At 36.6% G+C, this 17,059-nt stretch overlaps 1 protein-coding gene across 1 annotated transcript in view; it reads left to right on the top strand.

Moving 5' to 3' along the window:
- The first annotated feature begins 553 nt into the window (after positions 1-553).
- nbeab (neurobeachin b) overlaps positions 554-17,059 on the top strand; it is a 259,858-nt gene continuing 243,352 nt past the window's right edge. The window contains exon 1 of the mRNA XM_087795938.1: positions 554-909. Coding sequence (XP_087652064.1) covers positions 670-909 — 240 coding nt within the window. The 5' untranslated portion in view covers positions 554-669. The remainder of the gene's footprint in view (positions 910-17,059) is intronic.

Raw genomic sequence — 17,059 nt, 5'->3', positions numbered from 1 at the left:
TAATCCTGTCATCAAATAATATCAATCTCTTCCGATTAATCAATCATTTAAATCAATCGATGCTCTACGTTTTCATCATCGTGTTGTGTTTCCAAGTTTTTTTCAAGTAATATTACTTACTATATACTATATACAATTAATAATTAATAACAACAGTAAAATAACAATTGTCAATATTTTCTATCACCATTCTTAGTGAAGGGTTCCACAAACTAAGGATTTTCTTAATGAAACATAAACAAATTAAATCGTATACATAAATAAAAAATACAATTAACTATTAAAGTTAAAGCTGTTGGACCTTCTCCACGTCCAACAAAAAAAAGTTAAATATAAACACGCCATTATTTTTGTTTTGATTGAATATTAAAAACATTTATATGAGGTGAATTTGTTAAAGCTTTAGTCGCAATGCGCGCGCAGAACCGACAGAGGGCGCCAGACCAACATGGCGGAGGCAGCGCGCCTGCACGGAGAGAGGAGAGAGTCGTGTTCACTCGGGAGGTCACTTCACCGGCTTTTACCTACAACACGCTGCTGGACTCACTGAGAAACTCACGGCACCGACTGGCATCGTTCGTCAAGGGCCAATTTCCGACACGTCGCGGACTCTCCACGCCGGTGACTCCACGTCCATCACGGCGGCAGAAAGTGACGCCCCGGGTGGACATGACGGGCGAGAGACCGCTGGCGATGCCGGGCTCCGTGGCGGTCTCGGACCGACAACCCGCTCCGGGTCACAGGTACTACGAGGAGGCGATGATGTCCGGCTCGGTGCTGGTGCCGGGAGCGACCGTCCATCCTCCGCCGCCCATACGGAATATCAGGATGAAATTCGCGGTCCTGACGGGACTGATCCGGGCGGGAGAGGTGAGCGACCGGGACATAGTGGAGACAGTTTTGAACCTGGTGAGTGAAGATCTTCTTTTATGTTGGTGTTGTGACACTTTCATGACGTGACTGCCTCACTTTAGGAGCCATCACTCATCCATGCATCTGATGATCACTGTCTGTCATCGATCATCTTTTTCTCCTGATCGATTATTTACAGTCACGCGGACTGGAACACTGAACACAAATATTGTTTGGAACTTTTAGGGTACAATGTTTTTTGGCGTGTTTTCATCACCTCAACACACTTGTGTAATAGCCTTACAAAACTTCAGGTGTCTGCAGTGGTCAGTATCTTGAGAGAAGGAATTGGTCCCATGTGATTTGATTTATTACTCAGTTGTTAACATCCACAGTTTTTGTTGCATGTTGAATGCAACTGTTTCTATCCACATTTATTTTTTGTGTTGAAATTAAAAATACTGAGATACATCACTTGATCACCACTGGAAACTTTTCTTGTACAACATTATGGTCTGTGACTTACAGTATACAATCATGGTACTAGGACACATATACTGGCTAAAGTTTGTAGACGGTAGCGTAACAATATATTTTAAAACTCAAGAAATATGGCTTAAATATTTGAAAGAATACGCTTCAGTCACAGCACATCCTGAACCATTAACTTTGCAGACTTGTGCACCAACTAAGCTACTGACCACTGCAAACCAAGCCGAGGTGAAAATACTAGAGGACAACAACAAGAACTTTAAGACTTCTAGTGTCGCTAAATGAAGTATATTATCTTTATTAAATCAAGTTGATAAGTCATAAACAAACAACTTCCTGTTTTAAGGCGTCCAGCTCTGTCAAATTCCCTGCAGACAACTTGAACTCAAGTTAAATCCACCTGCTCAAGCCTAAGCCTCCTCCTGTTTGTCCAGGCTTCTTATTCGCCGACCAACGTCTGCCAGGAACTCGATTCAATCCACATTTTTGCGAGGATTGTATTTGAACAGAGTCTGCTTTGACCGCTTCACAGAACCAGAATGAAGTTCTTGTTACCGCACTGGGGATTAATTACCACTTGTTCTGGAGGAATAGAAATCCACTTTGCGCAGCAGACAAATTGTCGCTGCCGGCGTGTTCCGACAAGTCGGTTGTGATGCAAAAGTTACGGCGCCTTCATGTCTTCATGCAGATGAGAAGGAGATTTAACCTTCTATGTTGGTGCTATAGTAACTGTTGCTAGAACGTTTAACTGATGGTGTTTTGGTTGAGCCAGAGTTTTGTCTCTAAAAGGATCAAAGAGAACACATCCAGGGGAATTTAATAAGACTGCATTAAGCAGCAATATGACCGGTTTCCTTTTTAATCATTTGAAATATCCTTTAATCATCCTAATAGGGAAGCAGGTTGCAGTAGCGCTTTGAAACTTTCCTGAACAACTCGATGCAAACCGAAGAAATAACAGATCATTCTGCACCACAAACACTGACGAATCACAAACTATAATCTTCTGGTTCTTCTATAGGGCATCCAACTTCGGTCCTTTTTAGGCTCCGACCGAAAACGCTTCAGTAGTACCGAGTGTCAAAACATGTTTTGTCTTAAGATTCCATGTTTGATGAAATCTTGATAATGTGTCACTTTGTCACTTTGTCATTTGAAAAAAAAGACAAAGACAGTGAACATAGGATTGATTTGTCTCTTTTAAGCAAGTAGTCTTTTGCACTTGGGATTATTGTTTTTATTTATATTCTCTGTAAGAATACAAACTTATCGAACTTAAACTCAAGATCTGTTAACGTGTAAATTTAACGTGTTGTTTTTGTTAGAATTTGTCTAATTAAATTGGTATCATAAAAAGTATCGTTTGGGAAGCAGTATCGAGGTGAAGGTATCGGTATCAGAACCAATATCAAAATTGTTCGATCCATCAAAATTTCCTGGAAATTTTGTAGAAATATGTTCATCAAGACGGAAAAACAAAAACACACTTTTCTCAGTGAAGGTAACAAAAAAAATGTTTTTTCTACATTTAAAGAAATTCCAAAATTTCCTCAATTTAAGTCAATCTTGAAGGTATTTCCATAGTAGGAGAGTTTGTCTGTCTTGTTTTTAATCAACATTAGTTTGTAGTTTAATTGTTCCATTGTACATTTAGAACTTGGACTGTTTGACTCAATAAAATATATACTTTTACATATATATATATATATATATATATATATATATATATATATATATATATATATATATATATATATATATTTATAGATATACATATATATATAAAAGTATATATATTATTGAGTATTATTTTGATTGTTTAAGCCCTTTGTGACCCTGGTCTGGAAAAATTCTCTATAAATATAAATGACTTACTTACTTACTTACTTATTTTTGCCGCTACATTGTACGTGTTGATTTACGGTCTGCCTATGACCAGCACCATTATGCCAGTATGCTACCTACCCCTACTTAGAGTTACTAATGCAACATATGAATTTACAATTAAAATTACAATCGTTATAACACTTTTATCTTGGTGTTAATCCCAGTGTCCCTTTCAAGGCTCGGTGACAAACATGGTGCATTACATTTAAAAGTTGTTGACCAACAAGACGAGGCCTTTCTAAAGATTTCAATTAAGCTTTTATCACAGGGAGAACGGGTCCGTCTGATCGATTCGAAGACTGCAAGCTGAGCTGAAAAATGTGTTGTTAGTTTTGCAGTGAAAGGATCCTGAACGCTGCCCGGCTCTTCCCATGGGCTTCAATTTGTGGAGTAATGAAATAATCATCTTCGGTTCAGTCTGGGAAAAATGAGGATTTTCGATCCCGATGTTTATCAGGGGAAATTGAGGTGGATTGTTATTTTGATATTTAGCTCTGCCAGTTTATGAAGTTGGACTGAGGTGGATTGAATTTGTCTCTTATATGAGTTAGATTGTTTACCTGGAAGACCTTGATATTTGATGTAATGCCCATCAATCTGTTTTATTGTTTATAGAGGAAGAAAACAACACGTGAGCCGACTTCAAAATGTTCTTTCTTGTTTTTTTTATCTGCTGCGTCTTTGGAGGAGTGTGTGGTGAATGATTTCCCTCGGCATCCAGCTGCAAGTAGACTGCCCAGGACCTGATATTACATCGCCACGCTGACTTACCCGGGGCATTTCTGGTGTGAATCCATCCTGAATTTTGATGGTCGTGTCATGTACAGAGGGCTAACAAGGGGCCATTTTGTGCCGGTACTAATGGCAACACTGTCACATGAATAACCTCAATAATTACAGGAATAAAGGCACACACATTTTCATGTAAATTATTTGTTTGATTGCTTCTGTATATCACACATTTTCTTCTGTGTATTACTGTTACAAAGTCACAGTTTTTCTCTAAACTATAAAACTAATTATGTTTAAACAGCTCTTTTATTTTCAACTTATTTCTATTATTTAGTACTAGTTACACTTAAGTACGCCTTATGATGATTGAAAAGAACAGCGTCCAGGATCCTTTTTCTAGATTTGGGTCATCTGGACCCCCTCCTGGTGCCAGTCCACGGGATCGGGCTGGAATAGAAACTAAGTGGTTGGACCGGCAACTGTTGGATTCGACCTGAAACATTCTGATAAAGGACAATGTAGGACTACTTTGACATGGGCTCACAACTTGTGGGAGGAGCCAGGTTCAGGTCCAAGGTTTGGACTTTGGCGTTCACTGGTGTATCACCTATTTGGTAGGGAAGGAGCCTGAGCTAGTGGGTGAGGTCAAGTGGACTTTTTTTTGGCTTATGCTTAAAACAAAAGCTCAGATATTTAACCCTTCTTGGAGTCCCAGGAGGCGGGTTAAGGAGTGGTCCTTCTCACATCATGATCGGGGACTTGAACCCCCATTATTGGCATAGACAGACCCCTGATCTGAGCACAAGTGGTGCTTTGTTATTGGACATCATGTGTCCACAAGTGCACTTGGCACAAGGACACCCTAGGCTGCAGTGTCATGATTGACTTCGTAGACGTGTGGACACATGTCCTGGACGATGAAGAGAAGGACTGATCTGTCTACTGATCACACCTGGTGGTGAGTTGGCCGCGATGGTGGGAGTGGATGCTGGAAGGAGCCACATTTATTGGGATGGTATTTTAGAGACATAAGAAGGAACTTAAACCTGGAAGAGTGACTTTACATAAGGGAAGATTTCTCTTTCGTCAGAGAAGGTCCACTGAATTCCGCCAACAGAAAAAGAAACAAAAGCGACACCCGACAGGTGAGAGATGGAGGGCAGGGAGGAGAACTTCAGCAGCAGGAAGTTTTGTTTTGTTGTTTTCACTGTTGGAAATTGGTTCTGTGGAACCAAGTGAGGAGACAAACAAATTGCCTTTGTTGGCAAAGAAGAACATATTTCGGATTCAGAAAAGAAAATGAGGCGCAGAGTAAAGAATTTTTCAGACTCTGCCTCGATAACGTAGCAACGACGACCACCCGTATGTAAGGTAAGGTAAGGTAAGGTAAGGTAAAACTTTATTGATCCCTCCATGTCAAGTCAGCCTGAGTCTCTTTCATGACCCTGCCATTTAAATAAAAAAAACTGTAGTGCCAGAGATTTGTTCTTATATATATTTTTACATAAAAGGTTGTATGAGATTCCTGAAAGAAAAAAAAAAAAATATATATATATATATATATATAAATATATATATATATATATATACATTCAGTTGTAGAAATACTTTTTTAAGTTTTCTGCAATTTCTGCAAATACACAAACCTCTATATTATGACCTTTTCAACCTAATTATGCTTAGATTTAAATTAAATATAGCTTTGTAACCCATAACATTACTGCAACTCTTTATTCTCTCACTCTACTTTTAATCTCAGTGTTCACAGATCCTCCTCTGCAGCCAAGTTATCGTTCCCTGATACCTCCACTGGTCTTTCATCCCCCTCTCCCTTGTGTTATATCAACCGATTTATAAATGTACTCGTCATCACACCCACACATCATCGTTTCACACAACATACTGATAAAGGTATCACCACTATAGTAACATATAGAATTACAAAGTTGGTATTTTTTCAAATAAATAGTTTTATGTTTATCAGCATTTCGAGAACAAAAAGAAAATGAGAAAAAAATAAAAGTTAAATTGTAAACTTTATTTCCGTATAACCTGAAAAATACGTAGATGGTCTGTGAAGTTGACAAGTTGGTGAAACAACATACTAAGAGTGACAATGTGAAACAAAGTGCAAACAACCCTGCAGGTGTCAAGATTATTAAGTGATCACAAAATGTCCAGAACTAAATAATAATAACACTTTTGTAACAACACTTCCAAATCCAAGAAACTAGTCTGAATATAATTCACAAAAGGTGCGCATGCATAGAAGGACCTCAGAGCTCAGATGACTTTTGTTCACGATCACGGTTTTAAACGTAAGTTAAATACAATAAACACTTAATAATCACAATAGCGATCAACATGATTTAAAAGTTAGTTAGTAAAGCATTTAACAGTGTTATGACTAAACAAAACTTGTTAAATGTATTTTTGTGTCATCATTAATTGTCCTGAAATATGTGTGAAATATAAATTTAGGTTTTATTTACGTCGCGGCATGACGTCACACACACACTCGTTAGTGTAAACTTAATTTTATCATAATATGTTAACCTACAGTCAACAAGTGTTTATATGTCAAGTGTATCAAATGTTGTGTCACTCATACTATACGGTGAGTTATAGATTGTATTAATGAATAAGAACGCAAATAATGTAGTATATTATAAACTCCGAAAATAGTGCTTGCTATTGTTATAAAGGAAAACTAAAGAATAAAGAAAATTAAATTGGATTCTTCAAAATATTTTCATATCCTACGCCTCCTCAAAGATGAACCACTTCATGCACTTTTAGCTGAATCTGAATCCTAGTTGGTGCCCCAAACCAATAGGGGTGTGTATTGGGAAGAATCTGGCGATATGATGCAGGGGCGACAAAATATATTCAGATATATATTCAATGTACTGCAATGTCAACGATATATTTATAGTATTGTCAAGTACTTGACTCTTTTGAAGACTATATGACTGTTGACCAGTCGTTACTGTTTTTTCAAAATATGACAAAACATGTAGTCAACTCCTGACTGCATCCTCTCGTCCTCAGTCATCCAGTTGACCTTTCGCTGTGGAGTATGAAATGACTGCTGCCATCTAGTGGCCATAAATTTAATAGCAAAACAAAAATGAACAAATGCTGTGTATAATTATAAATGCAAAAAATAAAATAAAAATGAATAAACTTATGTTGAGTATCGATACTGTATGGCAAAACTTTTTTTTTGCGATATTAACCCATGTGTTTTCTCCGGGTCAAGGTAAACAACGTTCACCTTGACCCGGAGGCAACACAACATTTAAGTGTATCCATATTGGGGCTGAACAATTAATTGCATTTCGCTGCTCTCGTCTCTGCCTGTGCGTGCTTGTGTGCTTATCAAAGCTACATTATGCAATCACACAATTAAAATTGTGTAAATTATTATATATTATTAATTATAAATCCAATATTAATTATGAATGCATTTAGACACACGAGAAACTGTGCAAAAATATGCAGTAAGAAAAAGAAGAATGACTGACTAGTGTTTTCACTTTTCTTGACTTTGCACTAAAGTTTGTATGATTTATTATTGACTCATAAATATACATTTTTACATCACACTTTTAGCACGTTTTTACAGTAAATAGTAGTAAGTATTTGCAGTAAATATGTTATGTTTGTTTACAAGTGTAATCGTAACTAAATAAACCATCTCCCTTTATTTAAAGCAATCGTTACCAAACCCTATTTTATTACACCCCTACAGACAAAGTGATCCATTGAATGTATGGATTGTTTTCCTCGTAATAAAGTCATTATCAAGCCTCTCAAGTCGGGGACTATAGAATCTTTCAAGCGTTCCTATGAATACTATATTACCTGCTCAATGTGTTGCTTCTCACGAGGTGCTATTATTCTTTTGCGACTAATTGTTTCTCGGCAGTAATTATTCACCGGGCTCTCGACGGAGGATTTATATCTCTGGGCTGCCTCCCGTCTTCAAACAAAAGTCACGTGCGATCTGTGGATAATGAGTGGCGGTAGAGAAGCGTGAAAGTAGATAGCGCGACCTCGTCATCGTCGCACAACCTCATCTTGACACGTCGGAGTACTCCTGCCGCCGACGTCTGCTTGACATTAACATAAAACTATGATGAATTACAGAGCAGCGACTGTCACGTCGGATGACTTTACGACTAATGACTCTCCATTTTGAAGCATCGGAAGGTGTGTTTGACGAAGAAGCATCGTGAAACTTGCTCATCTGCATATTCATTATGTTTTACATGTTTATATTTCGGCGGCGCTGTCCAAACACAGATTCAGTATTCAGCGTGTGCAGTAAAGCGTTTACAGCCCATGATCACATTTGATTGCGTTTGTCTCGAGGGCCTGCAAACTGATGCAGTGCAGTGTCTTGATGCTTATAGGAGCTTGCATGTGCTAACTAGGACTGTGCAGAATTTATTTTAAATTTGCCCTTTTTTAGAAATGTATCATTCTGTTTTTTTTTTATGGGGTTTCAATCCTACTTTACTCAATGTAGATTCCAGATTTTTATCAGAATCAGAAACTTTTATTGCCAGTTTTTTTAATACAGAGGATTTTTTGTGGTGTCAGTACAGAATATTATTACGAAATAATATTAAAAACAAAATAAGCAATAGAAACAAGAGCTGTATGATGATGGAATTAAGAAGTAAAAAAATTGCAATAAATTAAACTATTAAATTAAAGATTAAACTAAAAATAATTATGTAAACTATTATTTTGAAAATTTGAAAATGGTGGAAAAAAAGTGGATAAATAAATATCAATGTATCTCATATACTATGTAAGGATTGCTATAAATCACTAAATAAATAAACTGGCCAACTAAAGTTTTGGCAAAACCCTTTTTAGAAAAAAGGTGAAATAATGGTAAAGATTACAAGAACACAATTTGGATATATAATTATTATTTAACAAAATAATGAATAAAATGTCCAAACGATGGGGCAGTATTAGTAAAAAAAGATTTCTTATTTAGATCAATACAGTGGGACAATTATATATTTAATATATAATTAGATATTATAGAAAGATCTCACTAAAAAGAACAGCACAATCACACAGCTGTTGAAATAAAAAAGTATGAGTTGTATTCAAAGGCTAGAAGACGTTAAAGTATTTGTTAATGAATTTAGAGCAAAGAAATAAAGTAGAGTTAAGTAGTTAAGTAAATATTGCTTATTGGGTTTAACGAAACAAAAATCACATCAAATTGTCATTTATATCATGTCATGATACATCCCATCAAATTGTTGATGTTTAATCAGGTTTTTAAAACCTTCTGCATAAATCCTAAGAATAATTATTTGATATGATGTAGTCTTTTTAATCGCTATTAAATGTCCGATATAAAATGAATGACTGTGGAAGTATCTTAAACATGAATGATATATATATGATTTACAAAACAGTCTCTGCATCCGCAGTCTTTAAAAAATCTCCAGAGAGTGTTTTGCAATAAAAATTAACAAGGTAATTAAGTCATAATGAGACATCATTGCTATAGAATTTGACCTTATGAAACTGACGTCTGATGAGCCAAATGTCCAGATGCTGCGTTTTATCTTCCCACCGTCACTCATCAGCCCTCATTACAGGAGGCGTCCATCCATCCGTCACGCGATACAAATTGTTAACGTGCCACGGAGGCCAGTTGTTGTGCTAGCAGGTGAAACGTACATTTAAAAAAAGCAGATTTAAGTGTGATGTCTGTTATTCTCTCACTTTTTTAATGCTCTATTTTGGGCTTCTTCCCTTTTGGCCCAAAACCCCGAGGGGTATTGTTGTTCGCTGTTCCATCTGTTAGTCTGGACGCCCATCTGTTTATGTTTCTGCCGGTCTATAGTCAAATCATCTTTTCTTTAGGACGCAACAGTCTCACATCACACAGAACGGAGCTTCTCGAGAACAAAAGTTACTTTGGTTTTATTGACAAAGTCATCAACTCTGCAACTGATATTTTTATTGTTTGTAACGATTAAATATATTTCCGACGCTTGTATTCAGTGCTTTGGGGAAACAAATCAATAGTTTTATATTTCTGTGTACAGTTTTCAGGGGTAATTATAAGTGTAAAATCTACCCAATACGAAAAAGGACTTTTTTAAATGGAAAAAGTTCAAACAAGTCAGCGTTTTTTGTGAGTAGTTATTAAAAATATTGGCTTTTGAAAAACATGAACTCAACCTTATAAGCATGTTCTTTCTAATTGAATTGGCTTTGAAGCAAAAGTGATCAAGGTTGATGTAGTTGGTTTGGAAAAAGACTGAAGTATGGTACGCAATAAGAATTTTTTACTTTTGGCATTTGTGTGAGATTATAACTGTAAAAACCAAGTCAAGACATTTTCAGGAGGATCTGTTTTGTGCTTCGAAAACTGTTCCTGATTTGACTGACAACTGGCTGCAGTTTAATTTCAAAAGTTTCAAATTAAAATAAAATCCTTTTTGTTTTTTCTTTTCTATTTTAAAACAATTTTCCTCAATCAATTCATAAAATAAAAAAAAAGTCTTTCAGGCTATACCTTTAAAGCCCCACCTCTAGAACAATCTATTTCATAAAATAAATGCATTAACCAAAGAGTATCTTCTTTTTTTGAACACAAGTGTAAAAAAAACAAATAAACAATAAGCTGAAAAAAACCCTCCTGTGGACAAACCAGGATGTGCTGAGTACCTGACTGAGTGTTTAAAACAATAAATGCACAAACAAAATGATCAAAGGAAGTGTGATACACTCACAACAGAGAAGCAAATAATACTCTCAATGTGTTACAGATGTGTTGGTTGTTAGTTTAACGTGACATAATTATACCAAACTGAAATTCACTCACCTTGAACTCTTCAAACAAGTGTTTGGTGGTTTGAACACATTCATTTGCCTCAAATATAAAGTATTTCCAAATGTGACTCCGTCTGGCAGGTTTATCACTGGAAATAGCCGAAGCTATTGTTGTAATGACAGAAGAGGTTCTTCTTCTTCGCTCACACACGCCAAGAACAAGTGTATTTAATACTTACCAAAACAAGCTGGTATTCTTGTATTTTTTGCATGCTGGTAACAAATTATGGGTTCTTGTGACAACCCTATGAAGGAGTTACCACATGCTGTATACAAACTTCTAATAGAGGAATTCACTAGTGATGGTCTGATGAAGTTTCATGAAGCAGTGTCATGTTGTCTAGAGGTCAGTTGGTGGCGCCATTTAAAAATGATGCGATGTTTTATTAGAACAGAACAAAGGCAAATAGTGCCATCTAGTGGACTCTGTAAATAATGACACTGCTTCATGAAGCTTCATCAGACCATCACTAAGATTCACTGACACACAGAGTAAAACTTTTTAATCGGCTGCGAATTGTTTGAAATGTTTTCTCTTTGCAGGATTAGTGGATTCATAACTTTTGCGCTCCCTATTAAAAAGGGTGTTGCGTAAATAAACCATGTAATTATTCTCAAGGGAAAACTTTTAGCGAATAAAAACAAGTAAAAAGTTGCGGATCATATGTCAAGATCGAAGTTTCGTATTTTTCAAAATGTTGGATTTGTGTGGACAAAGGTGAATCTGACACTCAGCTTATGCAGATGTGAACGTCCCCTTGTGGATGAAGCCTCTGATGGACACCAACGTTAAAGTGTTTTTAAGACAAGTTTTTATTTCTCTTATTATACCGAGCTGTCCTCGCCTCCTTGAGACGTGATCAGTGTGTGTCTATAGTGCACTTAAGGATGTGTGCCAAGTCTTTACATCATCGCTTGGTATCCGAAATAAAGTGCCAACTTCCCCTTTGTTACATAAACCTCCTCCAGAAAACTTCCCAGGCCAATATATGAGATAATACTTTTCCACCCGGCCTCCAGTCGTCCTTGCGGTCCAGATCCGATGTATCTGGAAAACCTTTTTCTAGGTGAAACACTTCCTCATCTTATCTATTAAAATAAGTTGTTCACCCACCATGAGAAACACATTAAAGCAGCTGGTATCAGGAGTCATGTTCTCTAAATCATGACCATGATTAAAGCGTGAACAGCCCTCAAGGTTGCAGACGTTTTTTTAAGCCGAACGGTAATAAGAAGTTGATGCTATACATAACATATTCCACTGTAAGATAAGAACCACGCCAGGGATAAGTGGAGAATCATAGGCCAAACTATTCTGCCCACATTCTCTGCACTTTTTTGATGGATTATAATTGATGAATTCACATGTTTACTATAAACAACTTGAGCCAGTTAGCTCTGAGGACACACAATGAGGCGTCCTCGGAGCTAACTGTGGTGCGATTGAAGACTTTTCAGAGTCTAGTCTATGAAGTATTAGCCATTCTTCTTTAGAGGGAATCCACAATGAGTTTGGCCCACATTCAAATCCTAAGTACCACACAGGAGGGCTTATCTCTCTCGTGGCGGAGATAAGAAATGGCTGTCAGGTTAAAAAAAAAAGAATGTTTGTCAAGCGTTGAATTGTTTTTCTTGCCAATAGCTGTTCTGAAAGATACATTAGACTCTGATGATCACTGAGACGTCTGTATTATAAATCATAAATTCATGCACCTGGTTTGTTCTCTCACAAATATACAAGTCGAATCTCACTCCAAACCTTTCTTTCCCCAATAATTTGAATATCTCTAACTGTGTGCTGATCAGAGAGAGATGTTGGACTCGGTTCCGCTCTTTACTAGATGAAAAATGCTATAATTTTCTTTCTATGATGTCTTCTCTGGACAAAATATCGACCCAGCTGGAGGAAACCTACTCCACACGCTGAGAGTCTCTTTTTGTCAACACATTCTCTTCAGCTTTATAAATCATTGACCAGAAAAGGAGCAATGGATTATCTGCTGGTTTATAAAGAAATATGTTTCAGGCAATATTCTTTTGCTCCAATTCATCAAAATCTTATCTTATTTTATTTTCAGCGTACAAGACTTGAAGATCGGAAAATGTAGCCAAAACAGGGAAAATGTTTTCAGGACATTTATCAGGGAAAACCCTTTGCTGGTTAGGAAGATAGCAGAGTAGTGATTTAAGAATATTAACCTTTGTAATAGTTTTATTATTATTACCTCATCAAGTGGACTGAGTAAAACATATTCATTGATAATTTCAAGCTCTCAAGATTTTATAAAGAGCGATACATTATGGTCTGTAAGTAGTTGATCCAATGAATTATTTTTTAATCTCGCCCAGAATATGTGATAATTAGATGTATTTCAAAATATTTTGTTACAGATTATAAGATTGCTTAATAAAAAAGTGGCTTTAAAAAGTAATGTATTTCTTTTAAATGGCTAACAATGATGAAGTTCTAGTCATTCAAATTCTTCTGTATTTGAGTCTAGTCAGAAGTGATACCTGCAACCTTTATTTTCCACCAGCACGGCTAAATATTGCTTAATATAATATATATATAATAATTGTTCTTTTATCTAAAAATCTATCTGTTAATGCAAGGACATCACAAAACAATATTGTACAGTTCATCATAGTTGTTGCCCTGAAGCATAAGAATACCAAGAGAAAAAAAAGAATTTTATAAAAAATAAAACCTACAAAAAGAAGCATTTAAGTTAGAGATCATTTTTTTTATACTTACCACAACGGTTTGAATTAATAATATTTGAAGGTTTTGTTAACGTTATCTATCTATTAATGTAAAATGATTGACTTCTGGTGCTGGTAATTAATAAACTTGTGTACTTAAACGACAGGGTTACTTCCTCAAATTATAGTAAAGAAATGTCATCAAAGTATTTTAAAAATGTACTAGTATTTAAATATCGATATCGCGATATATGCATATCGAAAGCATGTGTGATAATTTATTATTTGTATGTATAAATCAATCATTTCTTAAGTGTCACGTTCTGTAAGTTGTAAATATGTACTTCTATGTCTCGTTGTCGTTTACGTCTCGGTCTGTCTGTGAGCTTTGCGGTTCAGCTTGCGTCTTGTCGGCGGGCGGACATATTTCCAATATCGTGCAGCCCTTACTAGTATTGTTATCCACTAGTTAAATCATGGGAACACAGTTCAAAGATAAAGATAGTGAGAAAGTAAGCCTTTTCTGTAGCTTCTGTTGGACATTTTGTTTCCAAGTTTTTCACTGAAAATCTATATTGTGGTTTATGATATACAATTGTCCATTTCGTGATAGAAGATTTTTTATGTATCGCCATCCCTAATCCAAGCATATTTTAAAACTGATATCAAAGCGGTATCAGTTGATGATTAAAGCCCAGGTATTGGTAATGAGACCATGGCAATCATCATTTTCCAGATTTTAATAGAGAAAAATCTTGTGACCAATCATAGTTTCAATGTGACAATTTAATTTGTGTCCAGCTCAGAACCATGGACTCTGACTTTTTGACTCACAACCAAACACAAACACAATCCCAGACACACTTTATTTCAGGAAGTCTATGTGGAAAAAGTGTGTATGCACGACTGATGTGTTATTTCCTTAAAAAAAAGTTGCGATCATCGATGCATTAACACGATCATTTTGACAGCCCAAGTGAAACCCCTAAATCATCATCTATGCATAGAACGGCTCCCTCTGTACGAGGACCTGAATGGAGACACTGAGAATAGCTGCCGTGTGAGGAATATGAATGAACCGCCTCATAATTAATTTCCCAGGTTTGTTTCCACCTGCGATATGACATTGAGAAGGATATTTGGCACGAGATGCCATGCATGAAGAGAGGATGACAAACTTTGAACCAGCATTGTCTCGGTGAGTCTGATCCTGAGCTTCCTCCTTCATCAGAAGAGGCAGGAATTCTCTAACGACCAATCCAATCTTCCCTCAGCAGCTGTTTCTCAATCTTTTGAGGATTTCAAATCAATTTGAAATTCAGATTGTGTGCAAATTTGTTTGTGTAAAAGTAATTGATGTAAATGATTTGCTATTTGCAACAGCGCTCTGAACAGAGGACGGCGTTGGTTTCTTTAAGGTGTCTCTTGTTTCCTCGCTGTGAAGCATTTCTTGTTGTATTTAGTTTGCTGTTAAGAATCCTGGCAGCTCGGTAAATGATATCCTTGTTATACAACTGTCAAAGGTAACAAGCTATGAAAGAAAGAAAAAAAAAGATCTGAGTCAAAAATACAGCTCTCAAGCTAGTTTACAGTAGTGATGGTCTGATGAAGCTTCATGAAGCGGTGTCATTAATTTCACAGTCCACTAGATGGCGGTCTCTGCAATATTTCCCTTTATTTAGAACAACTGCTCTAATGAAACATAACGTCATTTTTATCTGATGGCGCCACCTACTGACCTCTAAACAACATGACACTGCTTCATGAAGTTTCATGAAGCTCATCACTAGCTCACAGCAGTGACTAAAAGAACACAAAGTGTTGGTTTTCTTTCTACGATGAGATAAAGTTAGAAGCTCAACCAACCTGACACAGAGTAGACATCGCTCCACTACCATGAAGCGATGGCTTTTTCATATTGTGAGCTTTGTTTCCTGCATGCTGCCCATAGAGGAACCATGAACACACTGGAGAGATGACGTCCTGCGAGGAAGAAGTCTAGACTTTTGCGTAAAATAGGAAGAACCTAAGGGATGGCTTGTTTGACCACAGGTCCCAAACTTTTTTTTTGCACCACGGAACGGTTAAACATCAGCAATATCTCCACAGAACAGCCTTCAGATAAAAACATCAAATTAAATGGCACAACCTGCAAAAACCAAGTCGATAAAAATCCAACCATAACGCTGAGTCAGCAGAAACCCTGTGATGGTTTGAGTCTTTTTCACTCCTTTACTTGTTTTTTTGACACGTCAAGAGGCACTTGCTTTAATGGCTTTTGAGAAAATCCTTTTAGACAATTATAATAATCAACAAAGAAAAAATAAAAAATTCGTTGTGGCTTGCAGTCCCTGAATGGTTACTTCAGGGACCAGTGGAACCTCGAGTAGAAGCACAGAAGAGAGGCCTCCTAGTGGTTCATAATTGAAGTTATTGCTCATTAAAAATCTGAGCAGGAACTCACCAGTCTTTGTGAAAGTCAAACCAAGATCAAAATATTCAATTACATGGCAGAGAAGCGAAGGATAAAAACTAAAAGGTGGAAACACACACTGCAGTTAATACATTTAAAGTTCTATTTTGAATTTCATTTTCTTCTCTACCAACATTTTTCTTTTGTCCCTTACAAGGTTAAATGTCGATCAATGTTTTCCTATAAATAGATTAAAAAAAGGAACAATGTACTTTTGCCATTGAGCTCATTCCATATAGGAAAAAAACACAACAAAATTTAACAATTCATGGAATGTGTTGGCACTCACACAGGAAAAAAAATGGCAGCCTAACTGGGAATCAAACCGACACCTCAGGGGTATATCAGAGCCATTATGCAATAAAACATATCAACACCATTTTTCATGCTGATTCTGATAAATGAAAACAACCTTTGAAACCTTCCCAAATCCAACTGGAAGTACAGAACACCCCCATCATTGCATCATCTGTTCACTTGCACTCATTAAAATACTTTAATAAGCCTTTTATTTCGTTTGGCACAGATAATCAAAACGTGTAATTAAAGTCACTACAACTTAGCCGTGTTTTCTTGGCTCTTACTGGTGTGGCTCGACCCAGGAGAGCCGCCAGTGTATTCTGACATGGACCTCCCGACTTGGAAGGTTAATGACTTGTGGGAGTGTTGAGTTGGGTTGACTCTTCTGATAATGGAGTCAAGTGTTTCTGCTCTTCAAAGATCGTGAAAGGTGGTTTGAAAATCAGAGCAGTTGAATGAAAAAGTTATTAGTTGCATATATAATCGTAATAATACTGTGTTTTTTAATAGAGCACATTTTTTCATTGGAGCATTGGAGAAGTTCAAAAAGCTACTCATGCTGTTGATAATATACAATTTTTTACAAGTAGTAGCCCCTGGTGTGTTTTAAGAAACAGTCAGATTCATGAGGTTAATACAACCGTCTACCGAGAGCCTCTTCCACTTAAAAATTCAGTTTGGATTTCTGGTCTTATTGAAAAACAACCAAATAAAAAGAATATGCTTTCTGTTGACCAA

This window comes from Callionymus lyra, chromosome 7 (assembly GCF_982586985.1).
Source record: "Callionymus lyra chromosome 7, fCalLyr1.hap1.1, whole genome shotgun sequence".
Lineage (NCBI taxonomy): Eukaryota > Metazoa > Chordata > Actinopteri > Syngnathiformes > Callionymidae > Callionymus > Callionymus lyra.
Note: the sequence above shows the minus strand (reverse complement) of the source record. Positions and strands in the feature narration are given on the sequence as shown.